The 22875-nt window shown below is 47.2% G+C and overlaps 1 protein-coding gene across 4 annotated transcripts in view; it reads left to right on the top strand.

Moving 5' to 3' along the window:
* The window catches only part of AK7 (adenylate kinase 7), a gene marked incomplete at both ends in the record, with an annotated part of 62222 nt that overhangs the window by 35528 nt on the left and 3819 nt on the right, over positions 1-22875 (top strand). The window contains 8 exons of one of the 4 annotated variants that reach the window (XM_084240432.1): positions 285-362; positions 1494-1643; positions 5969-6097; positions 7064-7187; positions 12360-12488; positions 12592-12660; positions 16267-16464; positions 20689-20909. In XM_084240432.1, the coding sequence (XP_084096558.1) occupies positions 285-362; positions 1494-1643; positions 5969-6097; positions 7064-7187; positions 12360-12488; positions 12592-12660; positions 16267-16464; positions 20689-20909 (1098 nt within the window). The remainder of the gene's footprint in view (positions 1-284; positions 363-1493; positions 1644-5968; positions 6098-7063; positions 7188-12359; positions 12489-12591; positions 12661-16266; positions 16465-20688; positions 20910-22875) is intronic. The other 3 variants (XM_084240434.1, XM_084240433.1, XM_084240435.1) reach the window with 3 other exon arrangements.

The raw sequence follows: 22875 nt of genomic DNA, 5'->3' as shown, positions 1-22875 counted from the left end.
GGCATCCCCTCTGCCAACCGCAAACACTGTTCATCAGTGTGTGTCCATCTGCCTCCCTCTGCAGACAGGGAGCTCCTTGGGGACAGGGGCAGACCTTCTGCACCCTGACCTCTACTCTCTGGCGTGCACGGGTGACTGTTCCATACACAAATGGGGCAATAAAACAGTGAATAGCCTCAATGCCCCACCTCCATTTTGCAAAGATTTCTTGTATTCTATTATGTTTGCAATCTTTTGGGAAGTTTTTATCTAATGTCTTAAATAATCTATTTTCCCCCTAACAGTGCATCAGTAAAAATACTGGCCCTGGGAAAATCCAGAGAGTACCAAAAGAAAATGCTTTCCTAACCAAGGATTTGACAGTTAGTATATAAGAACTGCTTCTTTTTTTCCCTCCTACTCTTTTCCTAAATGCATTGGCTCTTGAGGACTTTGGGATCAGAATATTTGATTCCCAACACAACTTCTGCTCCTCCTGCATAACTGGACATCGACCCTAAAGCAGCTTGTCTTCTGTCTGCAGACCTCTGTCGTCCTTTCAGAAATACCTCAGAGGTCATGGTCAGAAAGTATATTTGAAAGCTCTTTGATGAGCCAAGCTCTGTCCAGCCCTCTCCCCTTTTCCATGGGGGGTCTTGTCCAAAACCCCAGTGGATGCCTTAAGCTGAGGCCAGCACTGAATCCTGCTTCCGCTAAACATAAGCATACACCCCGATGATAAAGTTTAGTCTTCTGAGTAAGCACAGTAAGAGATTATTCACGATGACTAATATGAAATAGAACCACTTGATAATATTCTGTGATAAAAGTTATGTGAGTATGTTTTCTCTCTCTCTCAAATACCCTGTATAATATTTTCGAACCACAGTTGACCTCAGGACTAAAGCCACGAGAGCAAAACTGTAGATAAGGGGGGACTGAGGGCGCAAACACTGGGCCCTTTCAGCCAGTCTGTGAGGGGCTGAGATTCTGATTCCATTGCAACAAAACTCAGCACCATGTACCCATGCAGCTTCAAGCTTGCTTTGGCACAGAATTCCTTTTAGGGATAAATGGTACCTAAGACCGCATCTGGGATCAGTTTTGAAAGGCCTGAGCCTCCGAGCAGCAGACTGGCTGGGGGTGTTGGGTCCAAGGAAGTTTTTCCCCTCTGGAATTTTCTTCCTTTTGGATTTTGAATGATGGGGTTTGCACTCTTCAAAAAGTAGATGTAACAAATGTTTCTTAAGGAGAAACAGATGAGGACCTGCAGGTGTCTCTCCCCTTGGAGTTGCTTGTCTGATGCCCCTTGGGAGGAGGCTAAGGTTATGGGGAGGAGAGTGGGGTCGGGGGGAGGTGTGAACCGGAGCACCCCCATGCTAAGGGCTGTGCTCCTTCCTCTCACATCGAGAGCTTGAATGTGTATTTTTGTTTACTATTGGTGGTGGTTTGGGGCTGTTACCCCCATCTAAATGGAAAGAAAGACAAATCACTCATATTGTCTTATCTCTTAGCAAGAGAGTCTGGACCACTTGCTGGTCAGCCTGAGAATGGAAGCGCTGTATGTGAAGGAGAATTTTAACATCCGCTGGACTGCACAGTCAGGATTTGTGGAGAACATCAACAACATCCTCAAGGAGTACAAGCAGAGCAGAGGCTTGCTGGTAACTGCCCGGCCCTGTCTGGGCTCCTGGTGTCAGGAAGGTCCATGGAACCTCCAGGGCCATCCTGCCCATGAAAGTGTTTTCTTTCTCCTGTGTCCAAACTCCAAAATTCAAATTCTTTGTCAAATTTGGCCCATGGCTTGAGGTCTACCAATCTGACGTGTATTTTTTTTTTACTTTTTATTTTTATTTTTGCATAGAAGAACTATGTAGGCCAGAGGTGTGACTGGTGAGAGGCTCACCAGAGACAGAGTGGGGAACAGAACAGGTGGCTCTACTGAAATCCACTGCTGAAGGGAACAGCAGGGAGACAGGAGAGTTCTGCTGCACCATATGTGGGTCAGCTCCCTGGCTGGAAACCGAACTCATGCTGTAGCGGTAGTGCTGAGACTTAACCCCTAGGCCATCAGGGAGGTCCTGACCTGTATGTTATATTAGTAGCAATCAGCAGAATATTAAACATCTTCAAATTAACACAGGTGATGAACCAGGCATATCACACAAGGAGCAAGACCTTAGTGCAAGGTCGTCACAGAGTTGTCTGTACAATGAAATCTAGCAGGTGCCACACTGGCTGCCTGTTCAGCCCTGGGTAAACACAGGGGAGAGAAAGGACGGCAAGAAGCGTGATTATTACTCTGAACGCTTCCTGCCAGCCGGGGGACTTGTTTATATATACCTTTTCCAGGTAGGTGTTCTTGTCTCCATAACATGGGTGAAGAGACTAAAGCTCAGAGGGGAGAGGCACCTTTCTGAAGGTCACACAGCAGTGAGGGACCCAGTTAGAACAGCCTGCCTGACTCTAGGGCCTCTGCGCCTCCCTCTCTGAAATCAGACGAGTGAGTGTACCCCTAGCCCAGGTCTTGCTTAGCGCTTCGCCCAGGGAGTCCTAGCATTCCTAAGATGAAAGTGGATAAGAGATGAGGAAGTGTTTTGAACACTGGAGAGTATGAGTCACAGGGGCCACCAAAAGCATAATCACATTGTGCGTGGGGGTCTGAGCAAGGAGGCCCTGCCTTGTATCTGAGGAATCATAAATCAAAACAAATTAATAAGTCAGGGGTGTGCCACTGAGTAAAAGAAACAATGGTCCCTTGAGCACCTGAGATACAAGGTGGCTGTCCCTGGAGACTCTTCTGAGACACAGACCAAGCAACTCCAGGGGTTCCCCTGGGTTCCCCTGGGTTGTCCCTGGGGCCCAGTGTGAAACCAGACAAAGGGAAGAAACTCCTGATTCCTGGTCAGCAAGACTGGACAAGAACGGGGAGAAGGGGACCTCCCTGGTGGCGCAGTGGGTTGAGCGCCGCGCTGTGAAGCTGTCCGCAACTTCTGCAGTGCAGGTTGGATTCCTGGTCGGCCAGGGGGCAGCCCACATGGCACAGCAGACCTCTCCTGCCTCGCCTGCTGCTCCCCTCAGCAGTGTCTTTGGTCTGTCTGCCTGTTCTGCTCCCTACTCTGTCTCTGGTGAATTCTCTCACCCTCCCGCACCTCTGACTGTACCGTAGTTCTTGTATATAAAAAAAAAAAAAGATAAAAAAAAAGGAAGGGGAGAAGGAGGAAGCATAGCTCGAAGCTGAACACCCTGGGGGCACGGCTCGGCACAGAAGCAGAGTCAGGAGACAGTGCCTGGCAGTGAGTCAGCGCCTTTCCAGGCACTTCCAAAGAGAGGAGGTTTCCATGATCCCAGTTCCTTTCTCAAGGCAGTCATCCCTGCAGAGAGAGAGGCCCTGCGTCACTCAACTATCCATTCATCTAACTCCACATGTTGTGACCAAAAGCCTTGGAGTTTGTCTCCACAGCTGTCTGCCCCCGGGGAGTAAATGCCCACCCGGGACATGGGCACCGGGAATGGTCTGAGCTCAGAGGTGCTGGGGGTGAGAGGATTCGCCAGAGACATAGTGGGGAGCAGAACAGGCAGACTGACTGAAATACATTGCTGAGGGGTGCAGGGGGCAAGACAGGAGAGGTCTGCTGTGTCCTGTGGGTCAGCTCCCTGGCTGGGGATAGAACTCTTGCTGCAGAGGCCGCAGATAGCTTCATAGTGCTGTGCTTAACTCCTTGTGCCACCAGGAGGGCCCTGTTGTTCTTTTCGTAAATGAATAAGCTTCATCCTGACTTCGGGTCTGGAGAAGGTGTGGACGCCACCAGGCCCCTGAAGCAGAGCAGAGACAGCAGGACCTCAGCTCGAATTGAATGTCCCTAGTGCTCCCCAAAGCCCAGCTCTGCCCTTCAACCCTCGGCACCAGTCTCTTTCTCTGGCACCTGCCCACCCTCTGCTGCCCGTCATTGTGGTCATGACCCCATCTCAAGCCAACCAGGCCCATTCACGCTAACTCCTCCTTGGGGCCCCTGCAGTGTCCAGGCTTGCTTCCTTAGCCTTGGCTTTCTCGTCTCCCAGGTGATAGGGACAATCAGACCAACTTCCCAGCACTCTGGCAATGGGAATTCTTTCCATGGGCATGTTTTTTTAAAAATTAATTTGTCTTGCAATACACTAGACCTCTATTTCATAATAGTTTGGGCAATTTTGAAAGAAATGACTCTGTTACTAGTGTTTTTTTTATTTATTTATTTATTTTTTTCTGCTTCAGATTTATTTGTACAAATAGCACAGGAAGACACCAGTGCCCTGTAGACAGCAGCCTAGGGGTGACACCAGTCCTTCTGTTCTCACACGGGCAGACAGTGTTCTCTATTCTTAAGGCTTTGCGGGGGCCTGGGCACCTTTGGCAGCCTGGGTACCTTTGGCGGCCTGTGTACCTTTGGCAGCCTGTGTTCCTTTGGGGACCTGTGCTGCAGCCGCATCCTTGGCCTGGGTTTGAGCCTTGCCCTTTGGCCGCGAAAGCCTGAGACCCTTGGCGATGCGGGCACGTGCATGTTTCCCAAGCTTGGGGTGAGCGATGTAGGCAAGTCGGCTGAGCTTGCGGCTGCTGCCCTTTGGGATGTTAGCCCTGACCGTCTTGGTCTTTACAAGGGCCTTGATAGCCTCAGCACGTGCACTCATGGCCTTGGCATTGTTGGCCTGCATCTTCTTCAGGCCCTTCTTGTTATGCTTCTTGGCAAAGCGCATGTTCCTTAGGAACTTGGGATCTACCCCCTTAAGAGATTCGTATCTTTGGGATCAGGGTTTCTTGATGCCATTTCTGTGCCATTTTCGGGATTGGTTGTGTGTGGTGTGTGGTGTGGTTCTTGGACTTGGCCATGTCTGCACCGAGGCCCGCGGCTCCCCAGGCGCCTTGAGCCGGAAGAGTAGTGTTTTAATTTACTCACTGGGTATGTGACAGAATTTCCTCAGCATTTAAGTAAGTTTTTTAGTGGAAGACAAGGAGGTGGTGTTCACAATGAGGCTATCTTTAAAAATTAGAATGAATTAGCAGTGTTAAAAAGGAAAGGAGGGCCTCCCTGGTGGTGCAAGGGGTTAAGACACAGCCTGTGAAGCTGTCCACAGCCACTGCAGCACAAGTTCAATCCCTGGCCAGCTGGCCAGGAGCTACCCACATGGCGCGGCTGACCTCTCCTGACTCGCCCGCTGCTCCCCTCAGCAGTGTGCTTCAGTCTGTATGCCTGTTCTGTTCCCCACTCTGTCTCTGGTGAATCCTCTCACCCCCTCCCCCCACACACACCTCTGGCCTGAACCCCAGCTCTTGTATGCAGAAATAAAAAATAATAATTAAAAAAAAAGGGAAGACTAATCCAAGACCAAGTTCAGCCCAGAAACAATAGTCATGAGGCAATAAATTAAGCGTTCAGCACACCAGCTAGAAATTTCTTTGTTATCAACATGAAAGTAACAGGAAGCATGAAGGAAGCTGGAAGCTTTTAAGATTTGAGTTCTTTTGGGGATTTTGCTTGTTGTTTATTATTATTTTTTCTTGAGATCACATTGGTTTACAGCACTGTATCTGACCTAGGGGTCTAACACCTCCTCAGATGTATGTTATCTCACCCACCCCCAAGGTACCAGAAATCTGCTCTTGTCATCCACGCCCCACCATGTTCCTCATCCCCCACCTCCCTGCTATGGCCCCAATGCTGCAAGACTTGGATACATGATCCCGTGGTGCCCTTGAGGTGCTGCTTGTGGAGTGTCCCCTCCCCCAGTCAGTGCTCACTAAACACCTGCCGAATGAGTGGACGTGAATGGCCACCAGCTGAGTGGGAAGCACTGCCAGGAGGTCATGGCAATGACCCTGAGAGTGGGCAGTGATGGAAGTGACTCTGACAGTCACAGGATCTGGAGGCTTTCAAGGCTCACCCCTGAAATCCAACACACTGCCCTGCGGCAGCTGGTTCTGAACCCACCAGAGCATCCTGTTGTCTTTCAGCCCATCAAGATTTGCATCCTCGGCCCGCCCGCTGTGGGGAAGACCAGCGTCGCAGAGGCTTTGTGCAAGCACTACAAACTGCATCACATCAAATTAAAGGATGTCGTTACTGAAGCTATAGCGAGACTGGTAACACTTTAAACTACTTTAGTGGGAGTTTTTATGTTCCCAAAATGCCTTTTGAGTGCTGTAATAAGGAAGTCACTCATTTTACATGACGTCCTGCAAGGGATTCTATTATTTTAATTGGGGTGTATTGTTGGCCTCAGTTATGAAAATACAAACTCCCGCAGGACTTTCCTCTGGGCAATGGAAACATCTTTCATGCGTTGCCCTTGAAATTTAGTTTGTCTCTAGCTGTTGCTCGAAATATTTCTTAGTGTGCTTACTCTTGAAGAGAACATTTTTAGTTTTTTTTCATTCTTGATGCATGGTTCTTTGACTATTTAGTAACTGCTTTAAAAAAAAAATAAAGGACTTCATATCCTTAAAACAGCTTTATCAGGTTCACAGCAAAATTGAGAGGTAGGCCTCATACACCCCAGCCCCTCCATATACGACCTCCTCCCCCATTACGAGCACCCTCACCAGGGCGGGACATTAGTTACGAAGGATGACCCTGCATTGGCACATCATGATCACTCCCCTTCCCCGGCCTCTGTGTCCATTAGGCCTCACTTGGTGCTGTACTTCCTATGGGTCTGGGTGAGTGTATGATGACATGTACCCACCGTGATGGCACTGCTATGTGACATACAGAGTAGTTTCACTGCCCTAAACATCCCCTATGCCTTGCCTTCCCCTACCCCCAAATTAAGAGCTTGTTATCATTTTCCTGGGAATAGTGGGTACTGAGGTACATTTCCATAAATGATCACCAAAAGTCCTGATTTCCACAAAATGTGGCTCCTTCAAGTAATACAACCTGAGACCTAGGAAAGTATTGATGCTTAAGCAAGAAAATATTGATGCTTAAGCAGCTCTGGCATGGGCAGATAGTTTCCCCAGGGGTAATGTAAGAAAACTTCCAGGTGTTCATCCACTTTGTGGAAGCAAGGTGGGGCATCACACAATGTGAATGTCCCTCTGGTGCAGGAGGCGATCGTTGCACCTAAGGAAGGAGAAGAGGAGGAAGTTGAAGAAGAGGAGGAAGAGGAGAATGTGGAAGACGCTCAGGAGCTCTTAGAGGGCATCAAGGAAAGCATGGAGCAGAACTCAGGTAATACTTGCAATGGGGCTGTGCTGTTCCGCATGGGCTGGACAGTCTTCAGGTCCAGAAGCCTTAGTGACAAAAACAGCCGCAGCAAAGGCTTTCGTAATCCAACCCCTCCCCCAGGGAAAGAAATCATCTTTAACATTTTTTGGTAACTTATGTGATCCAAAGGTGGGAAAAAACTGCATAAATTAAAAAAAAAAAACACATGGAGGGATGACATTGTACTCCCAAAACTATATAGTTATGTAAACAATTGGCAAATCAACTACTTTTGACAAAAAAAAAAGTTCTTACTTTTAAGAAGGAAAAGATCAAATGTGCCGAGTATGTGGTCATAATTATTTTATAAGCATCAAATATCACTGATTACTCAGTAAGAGACAAACCAGGAGAAAATATTTGCCACGAATATGACTAAGAGTTTATAACCTTCCTATGTAAAGTGCTCAGGCAAACTAATAAGAAAAATCATGAAAAATCCTTAGTAGAGAAAACATGAATGAATAATGAATGTAAACCAGTAATCCATACAGGAAGAAATGACTGGTCAATCTGGTCACTCTAGCATGGTCTAAGATCAGTGCAACATGTAGCCAAGGGTTTGGATGCCTATCCTAGTCATCCTCCAAAGGACATGTGATTTCTTCCTTCTTCCTCCTCCTGTCTTGCTGCTGGCTGTTTCTGATCCTGGGGTTTGGGCTGGGGCTAGTGGGGAATAGGGGAGAAGGACAGGGGTGTCAGTGGACCCTGGGTGACAGAAGGCACGCATGCTGGCCGCTCCTTCCTGGTGGTGTGCTTCTGTGGATGCTTCCCAGACCCCCCCCCCGACCCCCACACCTGAGGAGCCAACTGAATCCCCCTCGCCCCCCAAGCTCAGCTCTTGACTGCCCACCCCACCCCCAGTCTTCTGGCTCTCCACCCTTTTGTTCTCCCAGAAGTCCAGGTTACCTTTCTCCCCCCAGGCCACACCAATATAGTTTTGGGGTGGAGAAAATGGTCTTGTCTGTGTGCCAAGCACCCACTTAAACTGACTGATGACTGAGTTGTGGCTCTGGCTTGGATGTGGCTGGTCCATGAGGAAATGGGACTTAGGAGCCTAGAGAGGTTTCCCAGAGGCAGAGGAAGGGTCACAGCAAACAAGATCCATGCTCTGAGACACAGCGCTTCCTCTGCCTCATCCCTGAGACATCTGGGAGTCACTGTCCTGGCTTTAGAGCAGACATCTGGCAGAGTCCCTGCTCCCATTATTTGGGGAAGCCCAAAATGAGACGTTCCATCATGAGGATGCTCGTGGCAGGAAATCTGGCAAGACCACATTAATGGTAGGGGGCCGGGCATTTTATGCATCCTCAGGAGGTTATGGCCACATGGACATACAGTTCCAGCCTGAGGAATGAGGCCAAAAACAGGGCGCTGGCAGCTGTGAGCCCCGTGGCCCCGGTGGAAAGGCAGGATGGCTCTTCAGATTAACCGGCGAGACAAATGCTGGGTACCTACTGACAAAGAGACTCACTTCACTGCTCTTTGCAGGCACCCACAGATCTCATCCAAGGCCTTCATGTAACGGGAAGGCCTGAGCTCTTTTCAAGCCCTGGGTGGTGGGCACATTAAATGAGAAGCAGTCAGGGCCAGGTGAGAAGCCCGGTCCTTGGCAGGAGACCCTGCTTTTGCCCCAGAAGCTACAGACGCACAACTGCTCAGCAGCCCTGCCTGGCGGGGGGGTGGGGGGAGGCACTGGGAGCAAGCAGAGGTGGCATCTGGGGACACTGGGGGAGCAGACACTCTGCAGGCAGCAGCCTCCCTGCCCTCCCTGTACCCCGTTGGCAGGCCCAGCAGCCACCCATGTCCTACAGGCCGGAAATGCTCATCCCATCCCTTCTAACCTTAGGGTTATTTTTTCCTTCCTTCCTCAAGTTTGTCCAAACACCCCTCCTATTCATATTTACCTGAACCTGGAACATGGACCCTGACTGTGGTTGAACCAAACAAGACCTTTGAACCTACTCGCAGACCTCGTAGAAATTTTCCAGCAGGAGACACAGAAGTTCCCTGCCATCTCCCTCGCAAGACCCGATTTGTTTTCACATGATTCTAGCAAGACAGGTTTCTCCTTCCCTTGGTGAGGCTCCTCCACAGCGGCCTCCTGACCGCGCCCCCCCCCATGGCCCCCCAGGCCAGACCAGGGTGCACCAGCTGTGGGTATTTCTGTTATAGGACAGGGAGAGGGGGCAGCCCAAACCCCGCAAACCTGCCTATTCTAAATGGGTTCTGCCATCCGCCGCATCAACACAAAACACATGAGACTTTAATGGGAAGGAACTTTAATAAAACTAGGAAACAATACAGGTAAGGCAAAGAGTCTAGTTTCTAAATGAAGCACCCAAAGTTACCCGTCCCCTCGTGGGTAAAACTCCATCCATATGGGATCGGCCCAGAACAAGGCCCCAAAGCCTACTACAAGTCTAAAGCATCTTCCAGTGGGGACCCACAGAAAAGGGTCACAAACAACCGGACAAGCCCGGAAGGAAAAGAGCAAAATCAACATCCAGATAAAAGCTGCCATGGTCACCTCCCCACGGGTCTCACCCACATCTGTGTCACCCAGTCCACGACCAAAAGACAAGCGCAGTTTCTTCACATGTTTCTAGGCTTCACGCGCCTCCTCCAGGTCTCCTGGCTCCATCCTGCTTCCTTCCTCAGTCTCTTCTGCAGCTTCTCCTCTTCCTGCTCAGCTCCACCCTCCCTTGGGTGGGGCAGGGAACCTCCCCCTTTCCTGGGGACCACCCTGTTACATTTCTAGCTCCCTCTACATATTTCACAAGTGTGATGGGCATGTTGGGTCCAGCGGGCGGGGTTCCAAGTGACCATTGGAGTGACTTTCAACTTCTCTGAGTTTAGAAATAAAAAGTTGGATAGTGGTGGGTTATCAAAGTACTAACTTCACAGCATCTATTTTAAAATCTCAGTTGCTGCTGTGTCTTTTTAAATGGTATTTTTAAGATGAGCTTTTTAATTATGACTGGTGTTTGGAAGATTTTAAAATGGAAAAAAACCACAACAACATGGCATTTTTGAGGCTGTCAGCAGGGCTGTGCTCGTTTACTTGAAAGCAGAGTCCCTGTCCTGCTCCCAGGAGCTCATCACCCGCCCAGGCGGTCCCTTCGCGCACACTGAGAGCTTGTGTCCTGAAGGCAGAATAAACAGCAAAGCTGGCAGGTGAAATAAACTAAGGGGTGTTGGAAGCCAGATTTCTTTTTTTTATTTATGTATTTATTTATTTTAAATTGTGTCTCTTAAAAATAGTGTAATATATAAAGTCCTTTATTTTTTTTCCTGAATTTTTTATTTTTTAAATTTTATTTTATTTATTTTTTACATCTTTTCATTTTTGCACAATGTATGCATTTTCATCTTGGTTATAGTCCCCATACAATTCCCCCCCCCTTGTTTTGATCCTACTCCCTTCTCCCTACCCCCACCCCCAGTGTGTCTCTGGTTTATAGCAGCACTATTTACAATAGCTAAGCTATGGAAACAACCCAAATGCCCAAAAACAGATGACTGGATCAAGAAGATGTGGAACATATACACAATGGAATATTACTCAGCCATCAAAAAGATAAACTCATGCCATTTGCAGCAACATGGATAGAGCTGAAAGGGATCATGCTCAGTGAAATAAACCAGAAATAAAAAGAAAAATACCAGATGGTCTCACTCATAGCAGGAATTTAGAAAACGTAAATAAGGGACCAGGAAAAAGACAATTATAATAAAGTAAAAATCAAAATCAACAAGCAACTATAAACCGGAAGCCAGATTTCTGAGCAGATCCCTTTACTTTCCAGCAACACCTTAGACAATGGAGGCTAGACTGTGTAAATAAACCTACCCTTTGAATCTTTGTGAATCCCTTGACTTTTTAAAAAAACTGCCTTTATTTCTTTGCACCGCTGTGACCCTTACTGGGAAGTGATATAAAATCATTTCGAGAAATAGAAAAAGAAAAAAAAAATCCTTTAGAGGAATATCATTATATTAAAGAACATCTTTGATTTTTTTTGGGGGGGGGAAATGGGGGAGGGCTCTACCATAATATTTAAATGTCCAAAAACACAATTCTTTTCTGAATCAGTTTCTGCCTAGCGATTCATGTCACAAGGAAAATCAGAAGAAAGGAGAGATGTCCTTATGTTGTCATTAACAGAGTGATAAAGAAGAGGCCAAAAACATATTTTTTTAATATTGTAGACTCACTGATAAGCCAAAAGTGGAGCATGTACTCTGGGGAGAGCTTCGGAGATCAATTTTGAACTTGCCAAAGCAGCGACGGGGAGCGTGGTGTCTTAGAAACGTTAGCTGCTCAATAATCATGAAGTGATGATAAATGAAGACAGCAGTGGGGCGCCATCATATTGTCTTTTTTTATTCAAGATGAAAATGCATACATTGTGCAAAAATGAAAAATGATGTAAAAAAGTATAAAATTAAAAAAAAGACAAGAGGTGGGGTGTAGGTATTGCCTCTTAACCTCCTTTAGAACAAACTCTTCCCCCACTCAGTTCCCTTAAACAGTGCAGGCACCCAGGGTCCAGTGCTTGAGAGGGAGCTGTCCCCTGGGCTCAGGTCAGAAATGCCTAGTGGAAAACTCAGCAGGCAGAACAACCCCTGTTCTGCAGCTTTGAAGAAAGCAGTGCCCTGTGGGGTCAGATCAAGCTTGATTTGTATTCAAATGCACAAGTACTTATGAGCACCTGCTATTGTAAACCAACATACATGACTATCTCCTCACTTAATTCTCAACAACCTTTTGTATTAAGCTGATAGAGGTATGATATCAAAATAGAATTGAGTCAACCCTACTGGCAAGTGGGAGCCCTCTGAATTTCCCGAGTTCTCGTTCAACTTTACCCAAAAGGCCGTGACCCCAGAGAGACCATCACCGTGTTTTTCCTCTGTCCCTTCCTGTAAGCCAGGCCGCCAGGCTCTCTGACTTCATCGTGCATTAGAATTCAGGGGTTGTGTTCAAAATACAAAACCACATAATTATTCGCTTCAAGAGGGAAATGAATAATTTCAATAGTAACTTAGATGATGCAAAAATTCTTGAGATGCCTTTAGGGTGCAGTGCCTGTGGAGAACATGCCTTCCCAGTAATTGTTTTCTTTCTCTTAGGCCGCCTGGAAGATCAATATATAACTAGATTTATGAAAGAAAAGCTAAAATCCATGCCTTGCAGGAATCAAGGTTATGTTTTGGACGGCTACCCAAAGACCTATGATCAAGCCAAAGACCTGTTCAACCGTGAGTTCTAGTTCCCTTTACTTTGACCGTTTATACTCAGACAAGCCTCCACTCCCTTGTTCAATCACCCCACTATGATAAATCATATATTCTGTTTTCTTAGAAGAAGATGAAGAGGAGGAGGAGGAAGTCAGAGGCAAATCATTTCCCTTCGATAAATCAATCATACCAGGTAAGTTTAAAATATGTCTCTAAAATCACATTTAAAGGAATGTCATTCACTATCTCTTTTGTAATGAAACAGTCTTTTGGATGTTAATAGTTTTTTTTTTTTTTCTAGGAAAAAGTATAAAGTGATACACTTAAAACCAAACTTCTCAACTGAAGGATGCCCTGGGGGTAAATGTCAGGGATGTTAAAGTTATGATAGGGCCGGAAGCCCCGCGGAAGGGTTTATTTCTGCTGCTCAACCCTGTCACAAAGCTCACCTGCTGGTGCCTTGATTTCTCATTCAGTCATGGGACCACAAGGGGCTGGATGGCTGTTGTGTTAGGTACTCGTGATGCCATCAGCTTTTCCAGACCACATTCAGAGTCCAAAATTGAGACTGAGCGGGTTAAAAGCTTTTCATAAACTGTCAATTCCACAGCAGATTTCATCGATACCATATTTACATGGGGGTTTCACGACGTGCTCTTGAAAACAAAACCATAGGCAGCAGTCTGCAAGAAAGGGTTAGCTGAGCACCTGGCCAGCACTTCTTGTGACCTCGCCATGAGCTTAAAATTTTTTTTGATCAATTTGCATGAGGTGTTATTATAGGAAATAATGTTTGGCCTTAGGGCAAATACAACAGTCATGTTCAGCCCTTTGGCACATGGCTGTAACTCAAAAGGGCCTTTAGCTGTGCTGGAATCTAGGGAGGAATTGTTTCAAGACTACAATGGCCTCTGCTTGGTCTCGGCGAGGCCTGCCATGGCAGCTTCTGAAAGCACTGCGTCCACTGGAGAGCAGTTACCTCAGGGCTGGGATTTTGTTGTTGGTCTGAGGGCTCTGAAACCTGTGGCAGAAAGAAGAAATGCCGAGAAGGATTGCCTCAGAATTCCCATTAACTTACCTAATAACCTCAGAAAAAGGTAAAAAATTTATTGCTTTAAGTAGCCAGGTCTGTGCATTGTCTGAGAGTTCATCCCTTCTAGGCAATAGCCATTCGCTGCAAACCCTGTTGAGACCTTGCGCTCTGGCTGAGGCGCTGGATGAAACTCATCCCTATTGACAGTTATCACAAGCCAGGCAGCAACTGAGGCAGGAGTTCATTGGACCTCCCACGAACCTGTAGGCAGCAATTGTCCCCGTGATGCTGTTATAGAGCAGCCCCGATATTGAATGGGTTCCTGGCTGTGGGTCCTCACCCGCGCGCTTAAAAGGGATTTATGAATACTCCACTACAGGCACACACAAAAGGTTAATAAAAGGTTTATTTACAAGGGAAAAGGAAATAAGGAAAGTGGACAACTCAGGGAGAAAATAGGGAAATAAAGTCTTTAATGCGTCCTACCCGATCCGACGACCTGGAAACCCAAAGGCACTCTCAGAGCTGGCCGGACGCTGTGAGCTGACGGAGAGCCAAAATGGGGGACCCCCCCCCAAAGCCCACTTGTCTGCCTTTTATATCAACCTGGCTGCTGAACCCCACCCTCAGGTCCCAGCTACCTCCCTTTGGTGGTGATGGGATTTGGAGTTCCCAGTGTCTTTGGCTTTGGCCTGGGGTGAGGGTGGAGTCCACAAAGCCTGTATGGAATTAGCTTTAGGACAGCCTTTTCCCCCTAACAATTCCACGAGCCAGAAGCTAACGCCCAGAGATTATCCAAGTTCACATAACTGGTAAATGGAATTGCTTGACAGCATACTGGGGTCTTCTCGCTGCACTGCCTCCAAAACCCAGAATTAATGAAACCCCTCCATAAGACAAGGATGGGAAACCCAGAGGTAAAGTGATGACTGATCTTAATCCTGGTCCACTGGGCTGCCCTCTCATGGACGGAAATAGTCCCAAAGTTTCTGGAATGTTTAGTTGTTTCTTAGTAAATTACCCTCCTTCCAGAAACTGTCATTTTTTTCTTTGTTCCTGGAAGATATTAGAGTATTGTCTCACTTGTGCCCACAGGATTTTAATTGCCCCCATGGAGAGATGCCATTGGTGGAATTTATTATTCGTATTTCCCCAGAATGGGGATGCTACCTTGCAGGGCTTGGTAGGAAGCAGAAGCAGGAGGCAGAGGAAGCCAATGCCCTTTATTGGGACTTATTGGGAAAGGTGAGGAGGAGCAGCGTTTACAGCTTTTTTAAGGGTCTGGCTAGTTTCAGTCATTTCAGTGGACTTTGGTCTGTAGTTGCCACGCAGCTAACCGTGGCATGATTTAAAGCAGGGAAGCATTGACTTGGCATGTGAGAGTTGTATAAAGAGTGGTTGATTTGCACACGAGAGGCCTGCTCCTGAGAAACTGTGCTGTCACTGGGAATTAACTAGCCCTGGAAGAGGCAGTCCCCCTCTGAGTCTGTAAGAACTTTGCTCCCTCAAGATGTCAAAGCATCATAAGATACAGAAAATAATAAATATGACCGATATAAGCATCCATACTTGAGCTGAGTGATGAGAACTTCGAATCTAGGTTATCAAGTTCTAGGTGGTTTCACCTCTCATTGATGAATGGATGCATTTTATCATTGCTGTTGGCCTGTATCCAGTTTGATCCTTTTCAGATCTCCTAGTTGAAGAAGCCAGGTTTAAAGGTGCGCCTATGAGATGATGATGGAAAAGCGTTTTCACATGACTCCAGATAGCCAACTACAGTTCACCCCCTTGTTATGAACGATCTTAGCAAGCAGAAATCTATGACTTGCTAATAGATTAGCCAATTTGAGGCAAGCAGATGCCCTGAATAATTATCTTGAGATACTGCAAAATCCTGACTTTCTCTCTGAATCATAAAAGAGAAGGGACTTTAATATATTGTCACATAGTGGGAAATAGCTTTCTTTTTTTTTTAAAGATTTATTGATTGATTGATTGATTGATTTATACATACAAGCACTGGGTAAAGTCAGAAGCGCGGGAGGGTGAGAGAATTCACCAGAGCCAGAGCGGGGAGCAGAGCAGGCAGAAGGACCGAAGTACACTGCTGAGGGGAGCAGCAGGCGGCAGGAGAGGTCTGCTCGCCATCTGGGACCCTCCTGTGGCCGGGGAGCAGCCGGGGATCGAACCAGCGCTGCAGAGGCTGCGGGCAGCTTCGCAAACCAGCGCTCAACCGCTGCGCCACCGGGGAGGCCTGGGAAATAGCTTTCATCATATTGTAATTGTTTAAAAATTGGAAGCCAGTTATATTACTTATTATTCACAATATTTGGTTGTTTGAGATTTTTCATCTCCTGATCTCTGGGAAAAGATACAGTATCATATTGTGAAACTATTAGCTAGCTAACAGAATTATTAAGCTTTGATGTAGATTTCTGACATCATGGAGTATAATTTTGATTTAAGTACCATGCAGCACTGGGGAGAGGGGGGTGCCCAGATGTCAGTCTTACTTTTCAAAATGTAACTTACAGACATCAAATGATCAAAGATGAGCATCTAAACTAAACCAACTGAGCCAGCAGAGGGGAAGTAGTAGACTACAGTGATGAATTGATTCCACAGGCTCTGTCCTCAGTTTGTCAGTGACGGGCGGCTATAGCAGGCCCCACTGGCCCCCAGACATTTCAGTGAAGTGGTGGCTGGTGTGCCCATTAGCCCTGCTGTCATTGTGTTGACTCAGGAGCTTCTTTCTCTCCCCAGAATTCGTCTGTGCACTGGACGCCTCGGATGAGTTCCTGAAGGAGCGGGTGATGAACCTGCCCGAGAGCGTGGTGGCGGGGACCCACTACAGCCAGGACCGATTCCTCCGCTCTCTGAGCAACTATCGGGAAATCAACACTGACGACGAGACAGTCCTCAACTACTTTGATGAACTCGAAATCCACCCGGTACAAATCGGTATGAGATGAACTCAGGGTAACCTGAATGAGATCCCCAAATGCTAAGATCCCCAGGCCTGGCGCCTGTCTCTGTGGGGCTGGGGGAGGGCAGGGAAGTGTGATCTTGTGCCTGGAGTGCTAGGAGGCACAGCATGGACCACACACTCTTCCTGGGGAGTCGACCTGCTTGAGGGTCTGATGAGGGGGAGGGTTGTTATCTGAAAACACGAATATACTGTGATGTCAGACACCAAATTGGCATTCTTTTAAAGGACACGTCAGAGATATGTGTGTTTGCTGGTGGGGTTCCTTGGGGATAGCATTCCGTTCCCACAGTGTGCTGGGGGCTCTGGGCTCTTCCTGCAGCCCCTTCTGGGTTCAGACCAGCCAGTTCACCCCCATAGTTACTGTTAAAAAACAAAACACTCCTGACAAGTTTTGAATATCTAATTTTAGAGATACTGTTAAATAATTCATGAACTAGGCCACATCCCCTCTGGAAAGCAGAAAGGCACTATGAGGAGCTGACAAATGGAAGGTGGTTCAAATCAGAAAGAGAATAAGACAAGATTGTTAGCTGGAGGAAAGAAAGATTATTTTTCAGGCAAAGCTCCCTCCCCTCAGGGCAAGGCAGGGGTTCTTATCAAGAGGTTATTACCGCCCACAACTAACCAGAAAATTCCAGATTGATTGGTTTAAAATTCCACTTTGGGAGAAGCTGAAACTGCAGTTGGGTCAGATGTTAATTCTTGGTGGAGCTTAGTGTCATTGACTCCATTTTGGGTCCATTTCTTTTTTAATGCTGCTCAAAAAAGCAAATAATTCTTCATTGCGTTCCTCCTTGTTTCTTGTAAACAAGAGTTTTGCTTATAACAGTCACCCTGTAAATGTGGTCTCTCATCAGCCTCACTTGCATCGACATTGCTTGTGGACACAGCCCCAGCTGCCATTGCTGTTTCTACACCCCTAGGCTTGATCATCCCTCAACCTTCCTTTCTGGTTTCCTGGATCTTGACACTTCTTAACTCCCTGGGTTTGCTCAGACTCCACCAGCCTGGTGCCCAGGCTGGCCCCTTAGGCCTTCCCAAGAGTCACATGGGGCTACAATTGGACCCTGGAGAACTGGTGATACCAGCAAAATTTCAGGGAACCAAGACAAATACTGGGCAAAGCCAAGAGGTGCCCAGGGACCCCAAACAGTTAGAGGGGAAAAACCTTCTCCACTCTAAGAGTTTGTACCGCTGGTGGGCACAAAAACAAAGTAAACAGACTCTTGTGTGCTGAAGGGTTTTTAATAAGTGAGAGATTCAAAGGGAATAGGAAGAGGAAAAAGAGGAGTAGGGGAGAGCAGGATTTCAAAATCTAGACTCCTGATCCAACTCTGAAATTAACTATCCCCTCGTGGGCTTGAGTTCAACCAAACCAGCAGGACCTGAAGTGGACTGGCCTTGGAAAGGTAGCTTTGCTTTTTTTAGCCAAAAAAAAAACATGGTCTCTAAACCACTTTTTAGCTTGCTGAAAAAAAAAAAAAAAAAGCAAAGCTACCAGGGAACAAATGCTGGTAGGAATCACAAACGAGGGGGTTACACAGAGCCCAAGAGGCCGAGAGAAGAGAGCTAAAGTTCAAAAAGTCCCACTCAAGTTGAATCCACAACGAGGTCCAGGTGGTGGCTGCCGTCATCTGCCAAGAGAGTCTCTCAAGAGGTGGGTTCCTCCCCCCTGACAAAGCACTGAAGCTAGAAAAAGAAAGCTTGGGTTTGCACATTCATTATTTTTAGTTCAACACAGCTGGTCAGCTGCACCCTTCGTTCCCAGCAGCCCCGGCTCAGGACGTCAGGTTCAGGGCATGCTGGGAGTTGTGAGTTTAGGCATTTGAGGTCTTGGGAATTTTGGAGATTTGGAGATGGGTGTGGAGTCCTGAAAGAGGTCCTCACTGGCTTGGAGTTTGCACCTCACTGATCCTCTGACATTGGGGTGATTGTGCTGGGTTTCAGATGATGGGGTGCAGTGGATGGGATTCTTAGGTGTCATTGAGAATGAATTTGGCAGCTGTCCCCGTTCAACAGCATATGGCAAGTTTAGGGGAAAGAAGAAAGAGGGCAGTGGCAGATGTAAGTGTGTCTGGTTTTGGTGGTTTTGTTGTAGAGCAACCCCGATACAAAACGGGTGCCTGACTGTGGGTCCTCACCTGCGCGCTTAAAAGGACTTATCAATGCTCTACTGCAGGCACACGTGAAAGGTTAATAAAAGGTTTATTTACAAGGGAAGGGGAAATGAGGAAATGTACAGCTCAGGGAGAAAAGTGGGAGACAAAGTTTTAAATGAGTCCTACCCGATCCGCCGATCACGAATCCCAAAATGGCGCTCTCAGAGTTGGCCGCCAGCCAGGAGCGGTGAAGCCAGGAGGCGAGCGATCGCGAGCCAGAGAGCCCAAGGCCCACATGTTTGGTTTTTTTATATCCAACCTGGCTGCCCAACTCCACCCTCAGGTCCCAGCCACCCTCCCTTGGTGGTGATGGGATTTGTCTTTCCCAGAGTCTTGATGGCTTTAGTCTGGAGTGGGGGTGGAGTCCACAAAGCCTGTATGGGATTAACTCAGGACATCACTTCCCCCTAACAATTTTTCCTTCTATTTTTTTTATTTCTTTAATTTTATATATTTTTACATCATTTTTTAAATTTTGCACAATGTATGCATTTTCATTTTGGTTATAGTCCCCATGCAATTCCCTTGTTTTCATTCTACTCCCTTCTCTCTTCCCACCCCCCATAGTGTGTCTCTGGTTTATAGTTGCTTGTTGATTTTTATTTTTAAGGGGCTTGCTTCCTCACCCACCGCCCATACAGGGCCCTGTTCTTTCCCTTGACCTGTGTTATTCTGTAGAAGCTGATGGTGCCTCCAGTTGGGTCAAGTTTCTGCAGTGCAAACTTGGGGTGCAGAGCACAGCAGTGGTTGTGTGTGGGGGCGGCAGTGACCCAGAGGAAGAGCAGGGCTCATTGTTAAAACACACCCACTGCTCACCCTTCTAAGCAGACACTTGTCAAGCAAATCCAAGAGAGTGATGTCGAAGTTACTACCTTCATGGCTCCGGGGGAAATTCCTTGTTACCCCAACAAGTCTGTTTTCCTTCTTTTGGTCTTGATATTAACATGGTCAGAGATTCTGGCATTGGGACTTTTTCTTATTCAAATAGGCTAACTGAAATGGTGATTTTTTTTTTTTTTTTTTACTTTGAATGAATTGAAAATGTGCCCCCAGAATCATTGATTCTCAGAAGAAACCCGGAGTCCACCCTGCCTGACCCCCAACATGTGCAGAGTGAATTCTGTTCAAGCTCATGGTGAAGTGCCAGGTCTCCCTGGGTTTGCCATCTGTGATTGCCAAGCAGTTAGTACATAACCAGGGTGGGACAAGCAGAGCAGAACTCATCCCTTGACAAGCAGTGAAGGAGGGACAACTTCCGAAGGACAGAAGTTTCCAAGCAACTTCCCTCGTAGGTTGTGAGAGGGAGCTGCTTTTAAAGCAAGTGGGGTGTCAGGGTTTCCTTAGGGGTTCGGGTTTGCACATGCTTTCTCGGGGCACATTTGCCCCCTTAGCTAGACTTGCAGGTTTCAACTGTTCTGGCTGATTCTTCGGCTGAACTTTATTTATTTTTTTAAAAAATATTTTATTTATATATATATATATATATTTTTTTTTTTTTGTGGGACCCTCGCCGGCGGCCGGGGAACGAACCGGCACTGCAGAGGCTGCAGGCAGCCTCGCAGCCCAGCGCTCAACTGCTGCGCCACCAGGGGAGGCCCTTCAGTTGAACTTTAAACAGCAGCAGCGCCTGTGTAAGATTCCACCCAGAAAAGGACAATGACTGGAAGAACACGCATTTAGTGAAAGGCTCAATGTTTCAGTTTCGTTCGGGGTGAAGGTTACTTGGATGCCTCCAGGGATGGCAAACTCACTCCTTTTGAGGGGGTCCATTCCCTCATCCATCCACTGAAATCAACTTAACGACCCCTAGGCACCCACTTCCTCCCGTGACTCCCAGGTGCCAGTCCGATATTTGCCAGTGAGATAAGAAATTCTGAACTACGCAGACAACTAGAAAAGGAAAGAGCAATGTGGCGATTGACAGGCTGCACTACGTAGTACGTGGGATTTCGAGTAGGAAAGAATTTTCCTGGTTGCTGGCAGACTCAGAATATAAGCATGTGTGTGGCTCTCCTTTCTGTCTCCTGGTATTTAAAGATGTAGGGAAACTCGAGGATGCTCAGAACAGACTTGCTATCAAACAGCTCATCAAAGAGATTGGGGAGCCACGGAATTATGGTTTGACGGATGAAGAAAAGGCAGAGGAGGAGCGGCAGGCTGCAGAGGAACGCCTGGCCAAAGAGGCGGCAATGGAGGCAGAGCAGGAGCAGAAGGAAGCCTTGGAGCTGGCACAGAGGATTGCTCGCTGGGAGGAGTGGGTGAGTGAGTGTGTGTGTGTGTGTGTGTGAGAGAGAGAGAGTCTGGGGGGCTGGCCACTTCCCAGCCTGCTACTAGAGAAGTATCCCCAAAATACCCAAACACTTGTGTGTGTTATGTACCATTTTTACTAAGATGCCTGTGGTCTTTTGCATTGTCTAAATGATAATGATAATCCCTTGCCATTGCTACTTGTCACCGTCTGCCTCCTGTTAATGTGCAGCATTTTTGCTGCTTGTCAGCACTGTGGTTTCCTTTTGATTTTCCTCCATTGACCCATCTCCCCTGGCTGGTGAGCCGCATCCCGCCCCCTCTATTGCCCAAATCACTGAGTCTTACCTAATCCACTCCCTAACATAGCTCTAAATCTACCCCCAGACAGCTCCCCAACTTCTGCTGCCAGTGTTTCTTCCCAGGGTTTTGTGGAGCCGTTTTGCTGGTCTCTCTGAGACTCGACTCCACCCCTGTTCAGCTTCAGTGTGTTTTTGTGCTGCCGCCAGGCCATCCTTCCAGAACACACATCCATCATGGCTGCTCTGTTTAAACTCTCAGACTTTCTATCATCTTTAGGCAAAAGTTCCAACTCCTCATTGTGACTCCCTGTCCCCTGGTCCTTTATGACGTGGCTTATATTTCCCAATTCTATTTTATTTTATTTTTTAAAGATTTATTTATTTATGCATACAAGAACTGGTACAGGCCAGAGGTCTGGGGGGTGAGAGGATTCACTGGAGACAGAGTGGGGAGCAGGACAGGCAGATCTACTGAAATTCACTGCTGAGGGGAACAGCAGGCGAGGCAGGAGAGATCTGCTGTACCATATGGGTAGCTCCCTGGCCGGGGATCGAACTCATGCTGCAGTGGCTGTGGACAGCTTCAGAACGCTGCGCCCAATCCCCTGCGCCACCAGGGAGGCCCCTATTTCCCAAATTTAAACAATGCCTCAGTGCCCAGTGCCCTCTGAGTGACTGTCTTTGGGTCTGTCACCTGTCTGCATGCTGAGAACCTCATTCAAGAGGGCTCGAGACACCCAGCGGAGGTCAGAACACCAGGGTTAATTGTGAGCAACAGAGCAAAATCCAGAACTTCAGGGAGTCCCCTTCTAAAGAAGAGACTCTTCAATCAAAACTGTAGCTTTGATTTTTTTAATAGTGTTCAGGGGCTTTTGGCAAGAAGCAAACAAGACACCATCATACCTGGGTGGCTTCTTTCTTGTCTGTTTCCCTGGCACCTGCACAGTTGCTGTACCTGCTCCATCATATGCCACATGTTCAGAAAATGAAAGCCAAATCCCACCCACAAGTGGAGATGCTGGTATTATACTAGCCCTTGGCTAGTGGGTTACTTTCGGTCTTTCTACGCATGCCTGGCTCTGATCAGTTTGGACCTGGGGACCCTGCAGCTTCTTCTGTCTAACTGTAAGGGGACCCATGCAGCTATAAAGGTTGTTCAAGAATGCATATGCTGTGGGAAAAGTTCACTGATAGAAACAGTGGGTCAAAGAAATTTATGGTAGGGACTTTGGAGATGTTGAAGTACTCCTGTCTGGGGGTTAATTTCCTCACTTGCCTAGTGTCTTTACTGAAATGTGCCATTCCAACGGGGTTTTTCTAGACACCATATTAAAATTTCAACCCCTGCCGCTCCTGACAACATGCCACATCCACTTTTATAATGTTTAACTTCCCTCTTTGCCTTTGTTCTAATTTACTATATATTTTTAAATATGTTTATCTGCTTATCGTCTTTTCCCTGCACAGAATTTAAGTTACATGAGGACAAGAATTCCTGTCTGTGCTGTGCACTGCATTTATAATGTCCGCCAAGTAACAAGCACCCAACACATATTTGTGGAAGGAAGAAGGACAGGAGGGAGGAAACTGTCCTCATGCACACATATTGCTGGGTGGAGATCTGGCCCTTCAGCATGAATTCCTAAGATTCCCCCCCCACCCACCCACCCACACT

This window comes from Talpa europaea, assembly GCF_964194135.1.
Source record: "Talpa europaea genome assembly, chromosome: 8".
NCBI classification, from domain to species: Eukaryota; Metazoa; Chordata; class Mammalia; order Eulipotyphla; family Talpidae; genus Talpa; species Talpa europaea.
Note: the sequence above shows the minus strand (reverse complement) of the source record. Positions and strands in the feature narration are given on the sequence as shown.